At 40.1% G+C, this 25,533-nt stretch overlaps 1 protein-coding gene across 2 annotated transcripts in view; it reads left to right on the forward strand.

Annotated features, from left to right (window-relative positions):
* The window catches only part of GPM6A (glycoprotein M6A), a 180,148-nt gene extending 156,184 nt beyond the window's left edge, over positions 1-23,964 (forward strand). For both annotated transcript variants that reach the window (XM_060246515.1, XM_060246516.1), the window contains 4 exons: positions 10,421-10,574; positions 11,561-11,637; positions 13,873-13,938; positions 21,781-23,964. In XM_060246515.1, coding sequence (XP_060102498.1) covers positions 10,421-10,574; positions 11,561-11,637; positions 13,873-13,938; positions 21,781-21,933 — 450 coding nt within the window. In that variant the 3' untranslated portion in view covers positions 21,934-23,964. The remainder of the gene's footprint in view (positions 1-10,420; positions 10,575-11,560; positions 11,638-13,872; positions 13,939-21,780) is intronic.
* Positions 23,965-25,533: the final 1,569 nt, after the last annotated feature.

Consider the following 25,533-nt stretch of genomic DNA (forward strand, 5'->3'; position numbering starts at 1 on the left):
ATGGCCAGGCTGTGAGTTCCAGGCCAATGTTCAAAGTGCAAGTATCAGAGGCAGAAAGCACACAGGTTTACATTTAAAAAGACAGTGGTTTAAACAAAGGAGAGGATAAGAAGTGCTGGCTCAGTTTTTGAGAGGACCTCTCATGTGCTGACAGTTTGTCCATATCAGTGTCTCCAAGGTGGTACACACAAAACCATAGAATATTAGAAAAATTAGAAACATTAAAATGATAAAATAATTCAATAAAACACATAAATAACACTAGAACCAGGGACTGGGGCCAATAACCATTATCGAGGTTATGCGAAAAGAAGCAAAAAAGTCTTCACCTGCTGACAGAAGACACTGATAGAGGGAGATGGATGTAGAATATATTGACTTGGTATAATACATCATACAATCCTGGAACAAAACAAGTAATTGCAAAGCATTTGTATACAGGAGCTATGTTTCAGTCAGCACTTAAGTCACTGCAGAAGTTAATGTAGGAGTTTGGGAACTGGGAGTCTACAGCATCCAAGGTGGTGGACAGGTTATGCATAGTTACTGGATGATTAATTAATCACATGTAGTCACGCATACACTGGTGTTCTGTTTGTTTTGGAAAAATTCAAACAATTTTCAAAGGATATTGCAGGGGGGAGATTATCTATAAAGGAAGCCTTCTTCACTTTGTGAAAGGACACAAACAGCAGTCCAAAACAAGGAAAGACAGAAAATATAGAACTTTAAGTGGGAAAGCAATTACAAAAAAAATTGTCAGTCACTTGTTGTAAACATAGGAAAGTAAAATGGATGCAGACATGGGTTTTTTTTTCCTTTTTAAATGCTGGTGATCAGTTGGTGATTTTCTGGGACATCACCAGACTGCCATTTTTCCTTGTAAGAACCATTGGAGAGGACTGTGCCCTGCTCCAAGAAGCACTTAGTTCAGGGGTCTGTAAAACCAAACTCCTTTGATCATTCTGCTCGAAACTTAGGGAATCCAAAGTCAAATGAGGACTATGTTCTGTGCAAATTGGTGCCATTATATTTAAAAACTGCTGCCGCAGACCTTCACATTGGGTTCTCATTGAAAAGAATGGTACTGTCCCCAAGACCTGAAATTATAAAGAAATTTCTCTCTGAGCGCATACTGTGCAAATACTTAGGTTACAGTATTAGCAATTCTTAAAGAGCTAATTCAGAAGGACAAAAACCGAAAGTAATTAATTATACTGCAATGGTTTCGATTGGCATTCTGAAATCATTTTCTTTCTATTATTTTTGTGCATGTTATTTGTGTGTGCGTATGTTTTGCAATACTACAGGTGTATTATAGGTTGCACAGAGAGGTATTGATTTGTTGTTAATAGTACATTACAGCCATCATTCTGTTTTTCTTACTCTTGAAAATCAGTCGTTGGCAGGAAAGCAGACCAAGGAGAATCAATCAAATTGACATTGATTAATAAAGCACCAAGGAGTGTGCACTATTTCAAGAAAAAGGAACAGACTAATTTAAAAGCTGTGATTTTGGATGTATTGCACTTCCTGCTACTGTTGTTCCATTTTGCAGCAAAAATCAGAAGCATAAGCAATAAATTCAAACACATCCTTAGGATGAGAAGCGGAGAGCATAAGAACATAAGAGAAGCCATGTTGGATCAGACCAATGGCCCATCCAGTCCAACACTCTGTATCACACAGTGGCAAAAAATTTATACACACACACACACACACACATGGCTAATAGCCACTGATGGAACTCTGCTCCAAATTTTTATCTAACCCCCACTTGAAGCTGCTTGTAGACGCCACCACCTCCTGCGGCAGTGAATTCCACATGTTAATCACCCTTTGGGTGAAGAAGTACCTCCTTTTATCCGTTCTAACCCGACTGCTCAGCAATTTCATTGAATGCCCACGAGTTCTTGTATTGTGAGAAAGGGAGAAAAGTACTTCTTTCTCTACCTTCTCCATCCCATGCATAATCTTGTAAACCTCTATCATGTCACCCCGCAATCAACGTTTCTCCAAGCTAAAGAGCCCCAAGTGTTTTAACCTTTCTTCATAGGGAAAGTGTTCCAAACCTGTAATCATTCTAGTTGCCCTTTTCTGCACTTTTTCCAATGCTATAATATCCTTTTTGAGGTGTGGTGACCAGAATTGCACATAGTATTCCAAATGAAACCCCACCATTGATTTATACAGGGGCATTACAATACTGGCTGATTTGTTTTCAGTTCCCTTCCTAATAATTCCCAGCATGGTGTTGGCCTTTTTTATTGCAACTGCACACTGTCTTGACATTTTCAGTGAGTTATCTACCACGACCCCAAGATCTCTTTCTTGGTCAGTCTCTGCCAGTCCACACCCCATCAACTTGTATTTGCAGCTGGGATTCTTGGCCCCAATGTGCATTACACGTTGACGCCCACTCACCCAGCCTCAAAAGATCCCTTTGGAGTTCGTCACAATCCTCTCTGGTTCTCACCACCCTAACAATTTAGTGTCATCCACAAACTTGGCCACTTCACTGCCTACTCTCAACTCCAAATCATTTATGAACAAGTTAAAGAGCATGGGACCCAGTACCGAGCCCTGCGGCACCCCACGGCTTACCGTCCTCCACTGCGAAGACTGCCCATTTATACTCACTCTCTGCTTCCTATTAATTAGCCAGTTTTTGATCCACAAGAGGACCTGTCCTTTTACTCCATGACTCCCGAGCTTACTAAGGAGCCTTTGATGATGAGAAGTGATATGCTGTGGAAAACTAATGTCAGCTTCTCCAGTGGGTAGGGGAGATGAAGAAGGGAATAGATATGGGTCCGATAAACTCTGGGGTATATCTGATACGTATCTGGACCCTTTAAAGTGTCTTACACATAAAAGAGGAATTCCAGACTGCCTTTTGAAAAGTCATAAAATAGGGTTTTATAAAATTGGTGTTGTATTTATTTCTAGATGTATGTTGAGAGTGCCAACTTGTCTGTTTTCAGTTGGAACTACAGAAAAAAAGATTTGACAGTGATTCCAAAAAGTGTGAAATGAATGACCTCATAATACGAATTTCCCCCAGCTTGCAGAGCTCATTTTTAATTGTTTTGATACCATTTGCCCTCAAATCATTACTCCATTTGCAATTTAAAATTAGATGTCTTTTCAATCTATGCACCACTTTTGGGCCTGCTTAGTCAAAAGTCATCAGACTCAATAGCTGAGGCCAGTAGTTTCTTTTGGCACATGTTCAGTAGTTGGTGATTTAACGCTTACAACCTTAATGAAACTGTCCTGAATGGGGAAACTAAAATTGGCAAAGCCAGGAAATGAGGAGGGAAGGAACTGCCTTTTCTCATTCACAGAAGACTTGTGACAGATTTCACACCAATATCTAATGCTGATTGGATGGGCATGCCAAATGATTGGTGAGGCCCTGCCCCTTTGTGCACTGCTGCTACAGCTACAGGCCTGCTGTAGATAGGGGGGCAAACAAAAGAAGAAGAGTAGATTTTTATAGCGCTTTTTTTTCTTTTCCTTAAGGAGTCTTAGAGCTGCTTGTAATTATATTCCCTTCCTCTTTTGTAACCCACCCTGAACTCATTTGCAGGAAGGATGGGATATAAGTCAAATAAAATAAATTTTCACAACAGACACCTGGTGAAGTTACCTGGTGGGGCTGAAAGAGTTCAGAGAGAACTGTGACTGGCCCAAGATCATCCAGCAGGTTTCATGTGGAGGAATGGAGATTCAAACCCAGTTCTCTAAGAGTCTGCTATTCTTAACCATGGAGATTCAAACCAAGACTCTCTTAGAGTCTGCCATTCTTAACCATTGCACTATGCTGGCTCCCAGAGGGCTGGAGGATGGGAAGAAGAGGAGGAAACAGGGAATAATGAAGAATTGGGGAAGAGAAGAAAAAGGAAATAGTGTGGGGAGGGGGATTAAATGAGGTACCCCCACAAATGCTTGTGGGTTCCTGACTACACAATTTAGCCTGATGATCTGCACCGTGCAACTGTTCCAGACTTTTCCCAGGGAGAGTTTGCCAAAGATAGGGCAGAAAGGAAAACTGAATACAACGGGGCAGATAATAATAGGTTGGCTGGTGGCTGGGAAGAAAAAGAGATAGGAAATTGAGAGAGGCTATGGGAGTTTTCAGAAAAGGAAAAAGGGGTTTTCAGGAGAGGGAAAAATTAGATGTCCCTGTAAGTCTTTGTAGATCAGGTTGTGAGAACTTTAATGAAGAGTACTAATCAGGGGGTATGCATTTTTTAACTAGTATTTTTCAGTTCAGGTCTATTGATTCAGTATGGTATTCAGATCACAGATTTTTTGGAAATCCTGAAATTTTTTAGGCCCAATAGACCAGCACCCAAAAATGCTGGTAAAAAAATACCAGCCCAATCCTGGCTTGGCTTCTCCTGCAGCCCAGTTTAAACCAAGCTGCAGGAAAAGACAGCAAAGAGATGCACCAGTGAGGGGTGATCAGCTTCCCATGGGCACAGCTGATCCCATCTGGGCTGCCCTCTCCTGTCACCTATTTTAAACTGGGCAGCAGTAGAAGGCAGTGCAGAGCTGTGCCAATGGGAAGTGAGTGGCTCCCCGTGAGCACAGTTTAAACCAGGTAGCAGGAAAAGGTAGCACAAAAGTTTAAAGGGACTACAGAAGCCTACTGGACAAAAACTGAGAGGTGGGAGAAATCTGCCCCTGCGTTTCCACTGTTTTCAAATCTTCTTATAATTTCCAAATATATCCAGGATTTTCTTTGGGGTTTTTTCCAGTTTTCCTGAGAAAACCCAGATACATTTGGGAAGCCAAAATACACTCAGAAATACGGACAAGGGGTGGGGGGTTTTGTATATTTTTGACTCAAGTAGATCCAAATGCACACCACTAGTACTATTTTAGCATTTCCACAATGTATTTTTCTTTTGAATTTATTTTGAAAGAGTTGAACAAATTATTAGCAAATTCAATAGAAGAGAAATGTCTATGATAACTGTGCCGTGTGTAGCACTAAGCTAATAACAGTTGGAATGTAAATGAGAGATTTTTCTTTGGCTCAAAACTTTCATTCTTCATGTTTGCCTTAGTTTTGAGCCAAAGAAAAATCCCTGATTATTATTGGCAGGCTTGCCATAGATGAGGAGATTAAGGCTGCAACCCTATGTACATTTACAAGGCAGCACCCCCTGCTGAATATAACTGAATTTGCGTTAGAGCAGACTTTCATAGGATGACACTGGAAGTCAAATTCTTAGAATTTCTTTCCTCAAACATAATGCTTAACTCTTAGAAGCTGACTGTGAAGAATCACATTCCTGTTGTTTTCTGTCTGTGAACAAGATTCATCGAAAAACCATTGTGGAGCTATTATTTACTTGACCAGGCAGCTATAGTTATTCTGGGTCTTGTTATATTCCTCAACCAGTACACACTTAGTTCTTTTTAAAATTTCCTAATATCTTGTAGTATAATTTCCATATTTCTTAGGGGGGTGGGGTGGATGACATGCACAGCAGTTCAATTTACCTGAAAGCCACACAAGGATTTGGCCTATTTCTATTCTAATCCCTCCTAATCCAAACAGAGGATTGAGGGATTAAGAAATTGGATGCAGGGAAGATAGTCTATATTATGGGTTATGGGTTGATCGCTGCAGAATATTGTGTGCAGCATTGTACCTGACTCTTTTGATATTGCTTCCTGTAACTCTACTACAGCACTACATTGTATAGTCAGAATTTCTGAAAGCTTCTGTCTGCATGAAGCTCAAGATATGATTAATGGAATTAATGCCTTTTCTCAGTATAAATGCATGAGATGTCATCGTTGATTCAATAAGTGTCACTTCTTGGTACTACATAATGAGACTCTTTGTACAGATGAAAGAACGAGCATGCTTTTTCCTTCCTCATTTCACCATGGTCATTCTTCCCCACTTGACTTCTGCCAGATTAAAAACAATTTTAAAAATAAATAAAACATAAAATACATTTACACTGAGAATTGCTCACCTTGTGTTATAGGAGATACATAGTTGTTTTAAAAAAATGGAACAGATCCTTTAAAAGAGAGAGCCAACATGGTTTAGTGTGTATATAAAACAGAAAGATATTAGCCTAGAAAATAAGGATATTGTCATCAGTCCATGTGATCTCTCCCATTCCAACATTACCAATAAGGGAGCAACAACTTTGTCTTTCTTGTAACATAAGAAGAATGAAAGAGGAGCATCCCTCAGTGAAAGTATCTTAAGTTTCATTTATTTTTATTTTTAGCAGATTATTTGAGTTCATGCATCTACATTATGATATATAATTATTCTGCTAATAAAGGCAATTTTGACCTTGGGCAAGAGAAAATCCAATTAATTCCTCTAGTCCACAAACTGGTTTATCATGGTGATTTCAGCTAAATTTTTGCCTTCAGCTTCCATATCTAATGAAGGTCAACTCCAAGGCTGGAAGACCATTGCCGGCTCCTGGGTTCATCTACTAGCCAGATGATTTCTTGATTGATCTTAAATGTTTAACTTTTGTAGCTCAATTAACTGAGGTGTTTTGTCCCAGACCAATAAGAAGCCTGTTTCTGGTAGGAATAAATGGAAGTTATATTGGCTAATTGCTACGGCTACTCTAATGTTCTAATGTTAGGCATCTTTTGATTAAGCCTATAAAGAGCTGATAGCTCTTCATTTCAGATTAGAATGGTGTCAGCTGATGATTCAGACACAGACCCAAGCAGGAGCTGTTGAAGAGCTTATTGTGTTGTGCCAGTTATAGAAGATAATCGCTAATAGCTGTTCCTCATGTGTTTTAGCCCTGCTTCCCCATACAGTCACAGACATCATATGGGTGGGCTTTTGGGTGGTAACTATCTGACCCACAGTCATCTGAATCCATAGTTAGTCTAAAAAACATATAACAATGGAAACATTTTTGTGGAATAGACTTTCTTTTAGAATCCTTTCACAGCAGAATATTCAGGGTCTTAGAACTACTTTTGCAATAATTTTGGTTCTTGCATTTTTCTGGAACTGAATGTCATTTCAAATCTTCTTGTTGTATAATATCTAAGGACTCAGAACCATTTTTTAAAAGCTGGTAACACACAACTGTTTAGCCTGCAATTGTAATTGAAGACCAGCTTTTTATTTTTAGTCTGCAGTTTGAGATTTTTAAATGACTCTCTGCTGCCAAGTAATTACTTCAGTGTGGGTGCCTGAGGTTGGCTGAGATGTCTCTTCTGCTTAAGTAATGCTGGTGTAGCAGGGAACCGTAACACAAAAACCAGAGGAAATGACATAGATTAAATCTAACAGCCTTTTTTTCCAAGAGCTTGTTTACTTTTATTTTTGGAAAGATCCCACAGAAAGATATGTACTTTAATCTTTAAATCCAGATGATGGAAGGTATTCTGCCACATGATCCCTTCTTTAGGAAAATGTTGAAGAATTCAGATTGATTTTAAGCTGCTGCTGTGTTCCTATTCCGTGTAGCATCAAAGTTTACTGGAAATGGTTGTAGAGTGTGCTGAAATGCTAGGTCGGGGGGGGGGAATAATGAAGAGACAGAGTAGGAGTCTGTTGAAATGGCTTGAGGTACTATAGTAGGGCATCTCACTCTCATGCCCAGGGTCCCAGTTTGATCTTGGGTATCTCTAATTAAATGATCTTTGAGCCAGATGTTAGCAAAGACCTGCTGGTCAGAGTAAGTGACACTGAGAGACATGAATTAAGAGGCTGACTAGACATAAGGCAGTTTCATATCTTTTAAGTTGTATCTAAATATACTTTAAAAACATGGTTATGTATTTTCACAACACATCACTCCATCACTTGTGAGTCCTGACAGTAGAGAACAGCATGCTAGCATAAGTTTTTTTTTAAAAGGGCTTTTCTGCACTCTTATTTTCATTGTTTGTGTTCCCCTATTGCTTCAGGCACAGGTTCTTTTCCACATGCGTTTTGCTGCCTCTAGCAGTTGCTTAGATATTACATTGCTGTATTTCTACATATCCCAAAGTGCAAGGAAATAAAACCAGAGATACAGCAATGTGATATTGAAGCAACTGCTCGAGGGAAGAAAACACATGCAGAAAAGAAAGAAAACCCAAAGCAATAGGGGCACAGAAGCAACAAAAATGAGGAAAAACCCTCTGCCAGGAATGGGAGCTAGGCAAATCACTTGTTTCTCTTTATCTTTGACTTTGAAGTTGGATCACTGTAGGAGGTGAGTAGCATTAGAGATATGCACATCTTCTGACTTTGGTTCTTCCTCACTAAGGTTTCTCCAAAGGAAGAGAGCCGCTAAGCAACAGGAGAATCTATAAGACAGCAGCCTCATCCTGAGCTTTGAGAGTAGGACTGCTGCCTGGGTACTTCTGCTCACCAAGATGGCAGATATCAAGAAGGAAAAGCAGTTTCTGGTGAATGGTTGCAGGGTTTATATATGAGAGGGAGGAGGGAAGGAAGGTAAAGGTGTTGAGTGTAAGGTAGAGATGAAAAGGCATAGAATGAGAAGAAAAAGGAGGAAAGTAAAAGGAGGTTTCAGGGCAAGGGAGGGAAGATGGTATGTAATAGAATGAGAAGGAAAGTCAAGATGAGGGTCAGAGGAGGACATAACCAAGGACTAGTGGAGAAGAGGAACAAAGGCTATTCTTTCTCACTTTGCATGTGATCCCCCTGTTTTTATAGTTATTCCAACTGTATTTAAATATTTATAACCACAAATCTGCAGTAACTGGATAAATAGTGAAGTCCCTTGAGTATATCTCAGAGATATTTGTCTTCAGATTTCTTTTTTTCCCTTCAAAAAAGTCTGGCTTCTTTAATCCACTCTGATTTACTGCATTAAGTCAACTGAGATATATCCATTTGTTGTTCTCCATTAAAAAAAATGTTAGCCTTAACTGTAAGCCAAAATGCCCTCAAAACAAGGTTGGTGAATTGTCAGGTGGGCACCTGGCTTAGTCAGGATCTTTTACCTGTGTATACAGGATTCCACGTCCAGAAATTAATGCTTAAAATATTAGGGACTCTAATTAAGTAAAAACAATTAAAATGTATTCAGAAAATGTAGGCTTTCATACAAGATAAAATACTCATAAAATCATACATACAGTCCTAAGAAAAATAGATAGAGAGATAGGGGAACACAAGGGTAGATGAACAGGGTGATATTTACCGATCGTAGTCTTCAAGGAAGGCTCCAATGGCGACGAGCGAGGAAGTGGGAGAGGGGACCCGAAACTTGGCCTTAGAATCGGGGATGGATCTAGGCAGCGGAAATTGGGATACTGCTAGACACACACCTGTGGGTAGCTAGTCCACAGGTTATCTCTTGAGCCCTTAGGAGATGGGAGGTACGACAGAGGAGGAAGGTGGTCAGCTAATGCATGACCTCACGGAAAGGGGAGGTTTTGCAGTGACCATAAGGGCTGGACTACTATGATAGCCAATAGGAAGTTCATTGGTGTCACCTAATTGGGTGCCCATTCCTGACCAATGGACTTGCTTGGATCCTGGATACCTGGGAGAACTTTCAGGATGTAATGGACCAGGGTGAGGCTCCAAAATGACAGTTGGGGAGAAAAATAGGAGAGATTACTGGGTGGGGAGATATTTAAGACTATCAAACTTATCTAAAAAGGTGACAATAGAAAGTCAAATCATTGCCTAGGTAACACCCAGTCTATACAAAGGAACTTGGCTCTGGCTGAAGATGGTCTTCCTCTTCTTCTGTCTTCTCCTTGGCACTAGTCTTTGTCTTGAGTTCCATTAAACAAAGACAGTGGCGGTTGGACGATTAGCCACTCCTTGGGTGGGTAGATTGCTTGCAGGCACAGGTGACATTTGGCAAGTACGTGAGCCGCCCGCTTCGCTGGAATGGAGTCAGGCCTGGTAGGAAGATGGCTGCGTGTGGTGTTAACCCTCCACAGTGGATTCTATGTCCAGCGCTTCAAAACCGTTTGCCTGGATAGCTCCTGGCGGCGTAGTCTCTTCCGCTTCATGGCTGGGATGGACGTCATACAGAACGACAGGAAGCCATCCGTTTTCCTGGTGGGCACTCTTGCACTGGTCTTGAGTGCCTTTATAGCATTATGGCTGCTAGTACTGCATAAGTCCCTTTCGCCCCTGGATAGGTTTACCCACACTCTCTGGCCAGACGTGTGTGAGTCACTTCTCCAGGTGCTCTGGTAACCAAGTTGGTGACGACGATGTTCTGTAAGGGGTTTTTTCCTCACATAACAATGTCTGAGAAGTTAAAACATGGAGAACTATTCACTTGTGAAAATACCAAAACTTCATAACATTTAAAATGTGACACACTACCTTCCTGTCTTTTAATTTCAAGTGTCAGTTTTCTGAATAAAGTCTGTTTTAAAATCTTCCTCTGATTTCCTTTCTTATTTGGGGGTATATTTGTTACAGTTCATCATGCTGACATACATCTTCATGCTAGCCTGGCTGGGAGTTACAGCTTTCACCTCTCTGCCTGTTTACATGTACTTCAACCTGTGGACTATTTGCAAAAACACCACTGCAATGGATGGGGCACCCCTCTGCTTGGACCTCCGTCAATTTGGTAAGTGAAAGGCTTGATGATTAATTCCACCAATAAAACAGTCATTAAAATGCTTGAATTGCTGTCATAAATCTTGAATAGCTTCTAATTCTGATAAGCCGGGTCTCAGACTTACCTTGGGCACCAGTTTCCACTAGACCTGTGGGAAAGGAAGGGGAGGTTTGGCAGGCTCAGGTGGCGTGACTGAGAGCAGGTGCACAGTGCTCTCTACATTCCAAACACACACTGTCATGCCAGTCAGGCAGAGCCTGACACAGCCAGTGGAGGTGGGCCCAGACCCCTGTCCTGATTTAAAGGGGCTTGTGATGCTGCATGAGCCTTGGTAAGCTCAGGATAAGTGTTCAAGATGTGATGGTTCTTTTACCACATCAATCAGAGGATGCTGGATAGTCTAACTGTAGTTTTAGGTTGGCTACTGTTGATGGCACCTTATATGGACTTCTCATTTTTAATTTGTCCACATCTGACTGTCTTTTCCATGTTGCCTTTTAAGCAGTATTCTTTTGCAGTTTTTCACTAGCCAAATCCTTAATTCTTTGGCCCTATGTACCTTTTTCTTTAGCTCCATTTGATATTTTAATTTAGTCTGGATAGCACCATCTTGACTGTATAGCAAGTTTGGTTAGCATACAGAGAGGAGTTCTTTGTAGCTGCCCCACAATTGTGAATTTGGAAAGCTGCTTGGAGATTAGGAAATGGGTCTTCTGTGCATTTTTAAATATTCTCTTTATATGTCCTCCCATTTAAGACTAATAACAACTGGAGCAGAGAGTATAATCTCAAAGTGAAGCTACGCAGGGGTAAAGAATTAAATGCCAATCCAAACTGGAATTCCCATGGATCCAGTTTATCTTATAAAATGCTGAGCAAATCTGTTCATGGACTTCTCAGCATTCCAACTCATCTGGCTGTGACTATCTAACTCATTTAAACAATTTTGTCCAATGTATTTTGAAAGGAAGTTGGGTTTTTTTTATCTGTTATAGGTATTGTAACAGTTGGAGAGGACAAGAAAATTTGTTCCCCATCTGAAAATTTCACTAGAATGTGTGAATCTACTGAGGTGAGTAAAAGTGCTAAAGATTAAGAGAAATGGACTTCCATTTGTTGACACCTGATTAATGCTGAAATTATTCTTACCACAAGTTCCACTAAAGTGCTCAAAATGGCTTTGGCATAACAGTTTAAAGATAGAAGACCAGGGTGAGTTTACACACAAGAGAACTAAGCAGCTGCTTAGCACCTAATCAGAATTTGAGGACAGAATTACAGGAGGATGCTAGATCCAGAGAAAGAACATTGCACTCAAGACCAGCCCCGCTGTGAGCATTGCTTCTGGAAAATGCAGCAAAAACACACTCCACGATATCATAACTACTATGATTGTTACATTCACAATCACCCCACAGTCCCTTAACTACTCTGTTTATTACTCTGTTTATTACGTTTGCATCCACAGATTCTTTTTCTTAATGAGAAAGAAAGGTGTCAAGAAACTGGCCTTGCTTAGCTGTTTCTTGACTTTTCAAGGTTTGGTTCAGGCTTTCAGCCTATTTGAGTTACTGAAGTCCCCTTCCCTGGAAAATTAATGGCATGCTGACTTGCAGTCTCCAGATAGAGGTAGGGATGAGATGGAGTTGGATACAGGTGTATGTGAGATCATAGGCCTGGGAGCTTCAAGGCCAGAGACCTAGACACTCATATTCCATTTCATTAGCACTAGGAACCCTAGGCGTGGGGAAGTTGTTTCATTGTGAATACATATCCGCTGCAGAGGTATGTGGTCACATGTCTTAGCAACAGGGGTGGAATTCTAGCAGGAGCTCCTTTGCATATTAGGCCACACACCCAGGAGAGCCAGTTTGGTGTAGTGGTTAAGTGTGTGGACTCTTATCTGGGAGAACCGGAGTTTGATTCCCCACTCCTCCACTTGCACCTACTGGAATGGCCTTGGGTCAGCCATAGCTCTGGCAGAGGTTGCCCTTGAAAGGGCAGCTGCTGTGAGAACCTCTCCAGCCCCACCCACCTCACAGGGTGTCTGTTGTGGGGGAGGAAGGTAAAGGAGATTGTGAGCCGCTCTGAGACTCTTTGGAGTGGAGGGCGGGATATAAATCCAATATCTTCTTCTTCTTCTTGATGTAGCCAATTGTCCAAGAGCTTATAAAGCTCTTTTTTGTAAACTTTGGAGGATTGGCTGCATCAGGGGTGTGTGGCCTAATATGCAAAGGAGCTCCTGCTAGAATTCCACCCCTTCTTAGCAACATACATGATTGTCCAGGATCAGGCCAGCTGCAGGCAGTCTGCCATAACACAAGACTATTCATTCTCATTTGGCACTTCTAGTTATCCTTTTGATAGTAGATTGGGCCTTGTGAGGCTGGAATACCTGTTCCTTGATTTTTGGAATTTGATGTTCTATCTGCACTTTGTACCTTCAGTCTGGCCAAGTGGCATCTGGGTCAGAAGACTAAAGTCTGAATAAATATTTTAGGTTAGCTACTTAGTTTTATTATGTTCTTCTCTGTTTTGCAATGTTTCTGTATTTGCACATTTCTTTTAATAAACCGTATTAATTATAATAATGTGGTGTTATTTGGTGCTTCAATCTAAACCCAGTATCTTGGCCTATTTTGGGTACAGCTACCAAAGTGACATTTTGTGGAACTCTTCTTGTAAGTGTCCTTTTTGGCAGGACTGAGTTCTTGATTAATACCTGCTAGAACTTGAGACTTGGTCCCTCAGCACAGAGTTAGTTTGCAGGGGCTGGTGGTAGGTCGTTATGCTGGGTAGTGAAGATTCACTCCCCAATTTTGTGTATTTTATTCTTGAGATCTATCAAAGAGTCAACGATGGCTGGTGGGGAGGAGCGACCAAGGGTATTACTTTAGGGTGCTGTGTTGCCCTGACTTGCCCTCTTTCTGCTGTTGAGCTTTACCCTGGAAATCTTGTTGGTCTATAAGGAGCCACTGAACTTGAATCAAGTGGGTTTTTTTTAAAATTTTGCTTCAGACCAACATGACAATCCTCTGAAGGAATCATGTACTTTGAGAAATCCTTAGTTATAATCTACAAAAACAATTCCAGTCACATTGGGGGTTTTACATTTCAACATTAAAAAATTTTAGTGGTCTTCAAGTGTAATGAAAAGAAAAAATAGTGGGTTCATTGTTTAATGTTTTGAAGAGCTACATCAAGGCAGAATTATTGTGCAAGGTGAATTGTGCACTGTGATCCTTCTAGTACTTTGATTTTTCAGGGTGTTTTAAATTTGCAGCTTGCTTTCTTCGTTGCTTTGCAGCTGAACATGACATTCCATTTGTTTATTGTGGCGCTTGCGGGAGCTGGAGCAGCAGTCATCGCTATGGTAAGATTTAGAAAGCCCTACCTTCAGAGTAAAGGTCATAACAAATAACACTGAAAACCTTTGGGACTTTGCCTGATAGTTAATAATAATATTTTTAAAAATTATAGCGTTTTATGGTACCATCCATATTCTGTGTATTTTAGAAGGAGAAAAGAATAACTTTTAAAATGTTTGTGCGTGCACGCACAGACACATGCATACCATTTTATGGAACTTTCTGCATTTTTTTCACAGCACCTTCATACAAGAAACTCTGGGTGTCAGATTTGCCTTCCTCCCATTTATTTTTATTTTTATTATTATTTTATTTTAATTTTATTATATTTATATCCCGCCCTCTCATGAGGGGCTCAGGGTGGCTAATGACAATTAAAACAACATGGAATAAGATTGTTACAATAAAATCACAATACAGTTATTAAAACATCTCAAATATATACAGTTCTAATCTCTAGATGGTGTTGTTATTCTTTATTACTGCTATTTACCATGATGTTATTGGATGTTATTTAGCACATTACATTTCTGTTTGGATTGGGTTAGGATATCAATGCTGTGGGGTGGTGGAGAACTGGTCACCTCCATTAGATGTTGAAAGCCTGTTTAAACAGTTCCCTCTTTCAGGCCCTGTGGAATTTTGCCAAATCCTGCAGGGCCCTGATGTTTTCAGGGAGAGCTTTCCAGAGGGTAGGGGCTGCCACTGAAAAGGCTCTCGCTCTGGTGCTGGACAGCCAAACATCCTTTGGGCCAGGGATCGTTAGTAGATTTTGTGAGCTTGATTGTAGTGCTCTCTGAGGCCTATAAGGGGAAAGGTGGTCCTGGAGGTAGGTACTAGGCCATATAGGGCTTTAAAGGTCATAACCAGCACCTTGAAGCGAGCCTGGAATGCCACAGGCAACTAGTGCAACATCTCCAGCACAGGTTGAATGTGCTCTCGTAAAGGTAGCTCCAATAACAACCTGGCTGCAGCATTTTGCACCAGTTGCAGATTCTGAGTTTGTGTCAAAGGCAGCCCCATGTAGAGGGCCATACAATCATCATTGTATCCTTATAACAGCACTACAAGAAGGAGTATCCAGGCTCATCCAGTGAGTTTTCTGGAATTGGAATCAGAGTCTCCCCTGATCCTACCCTGAAAATCCCACCACTGCACTGTACTGGTGATTGGAAACCGCAGAACAACTATCTCTCTTCTTCAGTACATTTCACTCTATTACAAGCTCAGTTTTATGTTTTATAAGCTGCCTTGAACTTCTAGAAAGGTGTGGTAGAAACATTTCAATCAATCAATAAATAATAGATTTGATCCTTTTTAAAACTCTGTTTTCAGACAAAAAGTAAATATACAACATATGTGAATATGCCTTACACCAAGTCAGACAATCACTGGCTCCCTAGGATTTCCAGGCACTGAGAGGTCATTTACAACAATGTTTTACCTGAGGTTCATTAACTGTGATTGCTTACTAAACCTGGGAACTTCTGCAAGCCAAACATGCACTCTGCTGATGAGCCACAACCGCAGTGCTAATAACCTGTTAAAAGATAAATTTGTTGTTTAAAAAGAGAGATAAAATCATTTTGAATAATTTACTAACAAACTCAATTTTTAATAAAATAGATGGCAAAAAACTATCTTTGTGCACTCAAAATGGATAATATCTCTCAATTTTCCACATTATTTCAGCTTTTGATGCTTTTTCAGGAGTGGTTCTACATTCCATTGCTGTAGAGTTTGTGTGCATACTCTAATCTGTGTGAACTGGGTTTGATTCCCCAGTCCTCCACATGCAGGTGCTGGGTGACCTTGGGTCAGCCACAAGTTCTCAGCAGAGCTGTTCTCTTGAGCAATTCTTTCAGAGCTGTCTCAGCCCACCAGAATCACAGGGTGTATGTTTGTTGGGAGTAGAAGGGAGAGGAAATTGTAAGTCACTCGGAGTGAAGGGCAGTGTATAAATCCAATCTCCTCCTCTTCCTCTTCTCTAAAGTAATAATTTGATTTGATTTATTTGATTTTTAACGCACCCTTCCCATGAATAGGCTCAGTTGTCGCAATTGTTGGGATAATTCTCAGTAGTCTCAGCTTGTCTGCCTAGCCACGTCATATTTAAAATAGAGTAGCATTACCTTCCTTAGGAAATCTATATCTTCTCAACTCAGCTATTAAATTCAATACTTTCATCCAAAGTTTTAGACATATCCACCAATAATAGGATAAGCCTGCATCTAGAGACCTGCATTTCCATTTTCTGATATTAGTTTTTAAAATATGATTTATTTTACTAGTAGTCAGATACCATCAATATAGTATTTTATAGAACTTTCTTACTCAAAACAGAAAGGAAGTACTCAAAAGGAAGTTGCAGAATGTGGCATCCATTCCCCTTGCCTTTGTTTCCTCCCCTCTCCCTCCCCTCTTCTCTCAATCACTATTTCTCTCACACACACTGCTACTCTTTCCCACTCTCTCTTAACCCTCCCTCTTCTCTGTCACTTTTTGTCCCTCCCCATGAAAGTTGAGGGGGTAGCTTATGCACATGCCATCTTCCTCATTGTTATACCTGCCTAGCCACCCCACCACCACTACTTGGGCTAACCAGCTGCATGCTCCCCACGACTCTACTCACTCACCCAACAGTCCAGCTATCTGGCTTTCATCATGGTAGTAGCAGAACAGCAGCAAAGTGGGGATATTGGAATGACAAACTCCCACCCCTCTTGAACCCCTCCTTAAGCATTTCTGACCATGTTTATAGAAATTTGCTGTCCTGAAGTCCAGCCTATATGTCTGACATATATGTACAGCTATATATATGACTATTCCCTTCCCCAAGACTGTAAATTCCAAAATCACATGGTCTGGCTTCCCTTCTTATTATATTCTGGGATTCTCCTGAAAACCTGAAGGGAGGTCATGTTTAGGGAAAAACCTCTCCTCTCTCAATGAGGCACCAATCAGCAGATTTAAGTATCCACCAGTGGGGGTCAAGCTACTTATTAGATATATTAATGGGTCTTCTCTGGATTATTCTGTACTGTGTATGACAATTCATTATCAGTTTTTCCCATCTCTGTAACTACGTCCCATTTTTTTTTCTATTATCAAAGTTATGATGGTGAATTCCCCCCCCCAAAAGGAAATTAAATATTTATTTTAAGTGTTTTGAGGTAATATTTTAGATTAATTCCACCAGTGTGAATTTTTAAATAGCATTTCTGTAAAGCTGAGAGAGGAAACACCTGATCTGTAAGTGCTGGAAGACTGTCATACATTCTTGTGCAACTTTGATTATAATTTGAGTCCAGGAGCACCTTAGAGACCAACAGACTTTCCCAGGGTATAAGCTTTCATGAATCAAAACTCACTTCATTACCTAAGGCAAAGTATCTGAAGAAAGCTTTGAAGAGAAGAAGAGATTGGATTTCTACTCTGCCCTTAACTCCAAGTCTCAGAGCAGCTTACAATTTCACTTTCCTCCCCACAACAGACACCCAGTGTGGTAAGTGGTACTGAAAGAGCTCTGACAGAAACCGCTCTTGAGCAGAACAATTCTAAGTTATAACTGAGCCAAGGGCATACTAACACATGCATATGGAGGAGTGGGGAATCAAACCTGGTTCTCCCAGATTAGAGTTCATTCACTTAATCACTATACCAAACTGGCTCTGACTCACAAATTATGTGTGACTCACTGGAAAATTATGTTTGTCTCTAATGTGGTAAGGGACTCAAATTTTGTCTGCTACTATAGACTAACATGTCTGTCCACCTAAAACTATCATCATGAAAGGTTTGATTTTATGTTCTGCCACCTGTGAGGCTACAGCCTGCCTTCTCCACAGGCAATATTACACCAGCGGAAGAGAGTAATTACTTATCACATTCTGTATTCCATTGTTATACTGACCTAGGTGCTGTAATCCATGCAATGGTCACCTCCAGAATAGACTACTGTAATTTGCTCTACATGGGCCTACCTTTGCACCTGACCTGGAAGCTCCAACTGGTCCAGAACTCAGCACTGCGAGTTCCCTCAGACCGTACACATTCAACCTCTGCTGTGCAAGCTGCACTGGCTTCAGTGGAGTGCCAGATTTGGTTCAAGGTTCTAGTTATAACCTTTAAGGCCCTTAGCAGTCAAGGACCCTCATACCTTTGGGACCACCTCTCCCAGTATGCCCCTGGAAGAGCATTACACTTGAGCAATAAGAACCTTTTGGTGGTCCCTAGCCCAAAGGAAGTCCAGCTGTCCTCAACCAGAGCCAGGGCCCTGTCTGGTGGAATGCTCTGCCTGAGAACATCTGTATCCTGCGGGAGTTGTTATCTTTCCATAGGGCTTGCAAGGCAGAGATGTTCCACCAGGCATTTGGTTGAGGACGGCAGTGATTTGGCAGTATCATATTTCCCCCCCACACCTGCCTCCTACTTTTCTATATCCGTGTCACCCAGGGGCTGGTGAGTTATATTAATTTTGCTTGCCATCTGATGATACATGGTTTCTTGCTAATGCGGAATTTTAATGTTGTTCTAACTGTATGTATTTAGATCCAAGTGGGCAGCCATGTTGGTCTGAAGTAGTAGAACAAAATAGGAATCAAGTTGCATGTTTAAGACCAACTTAGTTTTATTCAGAATGTAAGCTTTCGTGTGCTCTAAGCACATTTCATCAGACAAGGAATCCGGTACAGTATGGTACAGGATTTCTCATCTGATGAAGTGTGCTTATAGCACACGAAAGCTGAATAAAACTACGTTGGTCTTAAAGGTGCTGCTTGACTCCTTTTTTGTTCTAACTGTATTGTTTACTTATCTATTGTAAACCGCCCTGAGCGCTATTTTTTGGGAAGGGCAGCCAAGAAATTGAACCTAATAAATAAATAATAAATAATTGACAACAGTCATATCATTCAAAAATATCCTTTGCAACATAATTCCCTGACCATTGGAGTCTGCTATCCTTGCAGACATGGAATCTGCTGTCATCTCATTTACCTGCCCTTCAAAATGAGAATGTTTTTGCCCGCATGAGAAGGCATGAAGGGAGGAATATCTCTTCATCTTATCTGGATGATCTGTCCAGAACTTCTTGGCAATTATACCCTGTATAACTGATATGGAAGAGTGTTGTCTCTAGTCTATGCATCAGGCCTTGTTCCTGGAAGCAGCTAGTTTGGTGTCAAAGAATGAAGGCACCTTGAACAGGGGCAGTGCATTTAACTTCACTGTTAAATTTTATTCAGGAGAGGGGCTGTGGGTCAGTGGCAGAGCATATGCTAGGCATACAGAAAGCCCATGGTTCAATCTCTGTCATCTCCAGTTAAAGAGTCCGGCAGTAGGTGATGTGAAAGATTTCTGCCTGCGATCCTGGAGAACCACACTGTCAGTCTGAGTAGACAGTACATACTGTGATGAATCAATAGTCGGCAGCAGTGGCTTCTAGGTGAGGATGGAAACAGAGGGTGGTATTTATGAGATTGTTTCTGTCTATAGCTCTTTGTCAGTGGCTTGTGAAATAAAGAAAGATGGACCAATGGTCTGGTTCAGTATAAGACAGCATCATGTGTATGTTCTGGCTCAGTGGTGGAGCATCTGCTTTGCATTCAGATGGTCCTGGGTTCATTTCAGAGGTATATGTATTAATGTACAATCTTATATAGATATAAAAGCCAAACCATACTGGTGACGAATCACCTACCCTCCTTTTGGCTGAGCCGCATGTCACTCAATCCCTCCAGCCCCAGGACAGTTGAAAGGACCAGGTAGTGGGTCAAGTCAAAAATGTACTGTTAAAAATCTATAGAAACTATGAAAGAACTATCTTTCACTTACGGAAGGAAGGCAACAAAGCTCTTGCCTGTTTTACACAAATCAGAATTCTTCTGCTGTTAGTTTCCATGCAAATAAGTTTTTGCAGCATTTTCATATCAAAAACTGTAAAATGTGTATCAGGCATTGTTTAAACAGCTATATGGTATGGTTGACTGGACTGACCAAGGAGCTCTGAAATATCCATTAATTTTTGTGTTCATTCTGAGCATTTGATCCATCTGCTGATCTGTGAGAGGGTTAACTAATATTTGCAGTTGCTCAAATCTGAATGTGCTATGCCAGCATTTTTGTTCATTTTAGTCAGCAACCAATTCATTTATTCCTGGCTCTCCCAATGAAATGTTCACTGCTTAATTTATCCAGATATTCTCTTGTATCAGGCCTTAAATTACCAATTGTGATAGAGAAATACACAAACTTTCAGTTAAGAGTGAACATAAAGATTTGTCATTTGAAAGTAGCTTCCAAGGTACTGCTTTAAAACTAATGTCTGCTTTACAGCATTTAAGTAGGGTTAGTTCTTCAGAGGTATACGTATTAATGTACGATCCTATTTAGATATAAAAGCCAAGCCATACTGGTGATGAATCATCTAACCTCCCTTTGGCTGACCGCATCTCACTCAATCCCTCCAGCCCCGGGAAATATGAGGATTGGGCCGCTGGAAAAACTGACTGCATCCTATTGGCCTATTCCACCGGGTCCCCCATTTTCCTTCAGTGGCTATTACTAGGCAATCATAGTATTTCTATGGGAAGGAGGCCCTTTCCAGGCCTGTTTTGGCCTTTGAGGGAGGACTCATTGGGGCATCTTGACTAAGGTTGCCAGCTCCAGGTTGGTGGAAAATTAGGCCCTCCCCCCTCCCAGAACCCTAGGCAAATGCCCCAGCCTCCGCTGCAGAACCACAACCCACCGGCCGCACCCTTCCACCCACCCACCCCCGGGGAAGTACACAGCAAAGTACAGTGGGGAGGGCAACTGGCCGGTTCCCAGCCTCTGTTCTGCGGCTTTCTCTTTAAGGGCTGCAGAGTGCTAACTTCGCTCTGCCTCCCTTCCAGAACCTAGGGCCTCTCTTGCTTATCTTTCAATCTACCTCCATCTCTTTTGTGTCCTTTTTCCCATCAGGCTACCCCATCCTTGCTGCTATCCCCAACTATCATCCTCCCCTGGCAATACATTTTGTTGCTGTTTGGCACCACATTAAACCTCTTGGCTGCTACTGTTGCTTCATATTCTATTCCAGACAGTTTTAAAAGATATAAAATTTAATAAAGTTCATTCTCTCTCTCTCTCTCTCTCCTGTAAGTTCTGGAATAGATTTGCATGTGGTTAATTCACTACAGTCTAAAATACTGGCCTTGGTCAAGAATAGAGTCCCAGAAAACACATATAGCTGTTCATTCTGATTGGCTGCAATGGCCCACATGATTTGATTTAAGACTATCCATGATATCAGTGCACCAACTTTATCAATGACAAGACAGTAGAGGTTGCCACAGCCAATAGCATTAAATATCAGAATTTGCAAAGAATGTGCAGCCAGCTAAGGCAAAGAAGGACCCAGCTGCAGAGAAAAATAGCACCAAAAACACTTTACATGAGTTTGTGCAAGTGCAGCAATGATTACAAAAAGTATGCTTGTGAAAACAAATACAAACTGAAGTAAGTAGACAAGCAAGATCTGAGTCCAGCAGCACTTTCCAGGGTATAAGCATTCAAGAGTCAAAGCTCCATTCATCAGACTTCAATTATGCTTGAAAGCTTTTATCTTGGAAATCTTGCTGGTCTTTAAGGTTCCACCAACCTTCAGTCTTGCTGCAGACCATCATGACTACCATCTAAAAATGAACTAAGTTGATTCATGTTGTCTTGAGCCTTGACTTACCTGGTGAAGACCACTGACCTAACATATTCTGGTAAGGGTATGGACATGACAGAGATTTCTAGAGAACTTCAGATTGATCTGACGTGATAAATACTCCATAACATCTTTTCATCTCTCCCTCTTGCAGGTTCACTACCTTATGGTTCTATCTGCCAACTGGGCTTATGTGAAAGATGCTTGCAGAATGCAGAAGTATGAGGATATTAAGTCAAAGGAAGAACAGGAGCTTCATGATATTCATTCTACCCGCTCTAAAGAGCGACTCAATGCATACACATAAGAAAAACCTTCTCTTCCTTTCTACCATTGAATGCTTTGTTGTTTAACTAAAGGCCATCCATTTGTCCATTTTTAAAACAAAATGAAAAGTGCTTCTCACAAAAGATAGTTTGGGTGGCACATAAACCACCCTATACAATTCTTGGTTGTCCAGCACTTGGTTTCCTAATTAGTTGATAGCTTGTGTAACCAGTCTCCTACTACAAAGCTCCTGAAACAGCCTTTCCTGAATCCTAAACCAATTATTTTCTGTTACATCAAGAATACTAACTATTGTCAAATACGGAAATGTGTTTGATTTTTTTAAATCACTTTGTATGTGTTATGCATAACACCTTTTTGCATTGTTTCTTATATGTTTTTGAAATGAGAAAAAATAGCTTTTTATACTTTTTAGTTTCAATTTCGGTAAGTACTTTAACTACAGGTATACTTCAAAGGGACCACTGTACATCACGTACAATTTCATGAGGAGGCACACTGCTGACGTTCCTTCAGATTTGGAAATCATGCCAGGTGGACCAGTGAACATCTTGACTGAGGGTCCTGAGAACATTTTCAACAATCAAAGGTGCAATTTCTAAATTTGTAAGAGTAGGTAAAAACACAAAAAGAAGTGCTTCTTATCTTTGTTAACATTGTATGATTCTTGATGTACTTATCGGAGTATTCTCTCTTTTAAAGTTTCATTGGTGGCTATTCCTGTTTAATCTTGTGAGCATGCAGATTGTGATGCTTGTAATGCATGGCCATTTGTCTTTTTTTCAAAACATATAATACAGCCGTGATCTTTCAAGAGTTGCAGTGTATAGACAAATGTCCATAGAGCTATGCGTAGGTTTCTGCAGAATGATTGCCATGTAATTCCACAATGGTTATGCTGAACTGGAGCTGTTCCTGTGCTGATGTGACCAATTGCTGCTTAGCTACATTTATGAAAGTGATATATCTATAATACAGCAATCTTTAAGAGTCAGAAGTATTTTTACCTGCTTTAAAAATTTAAGTGGATTGCACCTGTATGAACTATACATATACTGTATGTGATATATTTAAGGAGGCTTCCATAAATGTAATAGCTTGGCTTTGTAGCTTTCCTACACACAAACTGGTTTACCTGTATTATGTTAAAGTGAGGTTAATGGCTGCTACTGGAGCTATTGTTTGGAAGTGTTAGTAATATATTTGAACCTTTATTTTGAGTAAGAAAATATAAAGAGAAAAGTCAGTCATGTTAATCTGAAAGAAGTACCTGTATCAAATAAAACAAAAAAAGGAAAAAAAGGAAAAAAAATCAGTATTATTGGACCAAAATTGGTGTTTTTTTATTTTTATTTTTGCCTCTTTCTAATGCTACAAGAATGCTGTAAAGTGTCTTTTAAGTGATGTATCCTGACAAGACATTTTTGTCAGTGTTAAAAAAATCCTAGCTAGTTTTTGTGCACTTATTGGACCATTGTGAATTCTCTCTTGGTGTAAGTGCATTTCTAATAAAAGTTCTTGAGTAAAACTCTTCTTTGTACTATTACTAGTCATGCATCATCAGTAATTTTTAACAATTCTTGTAGTAAGTAGAGGGTAATACTATAGTTACTTGTGGCATGTTTATGCATCAAGTATTAGTTGATTTGGAGTTTTGGGTTTTATTATTTTTATTCCTTTTCTATTTTTTACACTTTACTGTCTAACGGGGTCACAAATTCTGATGTGCGCAGTACCAGTATTTACAGTTCTGCAGAAGGTATTATGAACCTCTTTTGATTCTATATTGTAGTGTTTCAGTTCTGTGTCTTACAACAGTTTGTGATGATTTTTAAAACAATGTCTTTTAAACTCATGTAATGATGTTGATGCTTTTGGCTTTTCTCTGGTATTAGAGTTTGTATTTTCACAAAGAATGCTTTGTAGCAGGCATTACAATTAATCTGTTTTGTACATAAATGTGCCAACAGCTTGATGGTGGCGTTTTTGAAATGTAGACCCAAGTGCTTGCAAAAATGTAATAAATACACTTGTGTACTTTGTGTACTTATTAGTTGTCCTTGCTTCATTTTTTCCCTTTTAGATGGATGTCTTACTGTTGTAAAAAAAAAAATCAATGATTTGTTGAATAATTGCCAATCAGTTATTATTTTTGCATTTTCCAAACTGGTATTTTATAGAAATTGTTCTCCCAGGAATCTGTTATAACCCTCTTCAGCTTTATTTTAAAGATCCACTCCCCTATTGGCACATAAGTTTTGAGCAAGCAAAGACTTTGCCATTTGTTTTAATGTCTGAGACAGTTGCCCTTGTATGTACACCCCAGCTAGTTGTGCTAGCTTCCAGGTGGTGGCTGGAGAACTCTTGGAATTATAGCTGCTCTCCAGGTGACAAAGATCAGTTCACCTGGAGAAAACAGCTGCTTTGGAAGATGGATTGTGTGGCATTATACCCCACTGAAGCCCTCCCCCTCCCTAAACCCCACCTTCCTCAGGCTCCATCCCAAAAAGATCCTGGTATTTCCTATCTCAGAGCTGGCAATCTAACTTCCACAAGACTCTGGAGAGGACAGAGCAACTTCAGAATCCCAGGAACTGCTTATGAGATTGTGTTCTGCCTGCATGCCTTACTCACTACTTTTGTTGGGCTATGTGCTTGATTCAGAAACTATGTTAGGTCCCTTCTGAAGAATTCTTCTCTTGCTTTATTGTCTCCTCTCTGAGGCCTAGCTAAGTTCCAGCTTCCATATTCTCAGAGCTGTCTCTTCCAACTGACATCTCAGCTGTCAACTCCGATTCTAGCCTTGAAGCTTTTTTTTGGCTTGCTTCAGCAGGACATGCTTAGAATTCAAACATGCTGATTTGAATAAACTGAAACCATAGTTCTGGCAGTTATTTCTCCCTTTGATATTTTGTGGGCTTATTTTTCTGCATGTTTTAAAAGGATGCAGCTTCATTTGAGAACTCAACAATGATGATGATGAAATTCCACTAATTACTTTAGCGCTGTATTCTGACACATTCTGGTAAGCTCAAAATCAGAGTATAGAAATGATATTTCAGAACAAAGTGACTCTGGAAGTAACTCCCATACGGATAGCATGTTATACCAAGCCATCTCTCAGCAACTTGGTTTCTGTGCAGCAGCTAAATAGTGGGATTTTTTTAATCTAACTTTGGATACATTTTTAATTATTGTTTTTACAGGACAATTAGGGTAATTCATTTTAATTATTTTTATTTATATCAAAGAAAATAATACATAAGGCTTTACAATGTCCAATTTCAAATGTTCTGTGGTTCTGTCATGAATTCCCTGTAAGCAGTCATCTATCTTAGAATCTTGAACAATATGAAGGTGGTGTTTCGTTCAAAGATTAACAAATTATTGATGTTACAATTATTGGTTCCATACATAAGTATTATTTTTCAGAGGAGAAGATGCTCTTACTTGCTACAGTGAACAAGTAATTGGGCATAGAACTGTTTCAGAGCCTTGGGTTTTCTAATGTCTGTAGTTTATTGAATTTTCTACATAGGATGATCTAGTTACATGAAAAAGAATTGTAATGTTACAAGGATGGCAATATTTAAGAAAGATTTAGAAATCACTATAGTTG

The sequence above is a fragment of the Heteronotia binoei genome, chromosome 9 (genome assembly GCF_032191835.1).
Source record: "Heteronotia binoei isolate CCM8104 ecotype False Entrance Well chromosome 9, APGP_CSIRO_Hbin_v1, whole genome shotgun sequence".
Classification (NCBI taxonomy): Eukaryota; Metazoa; Chordata; class Lepidosauria; order Squamata; family Gekkonidae; genus Heteronotia; species Heteronotia binoei.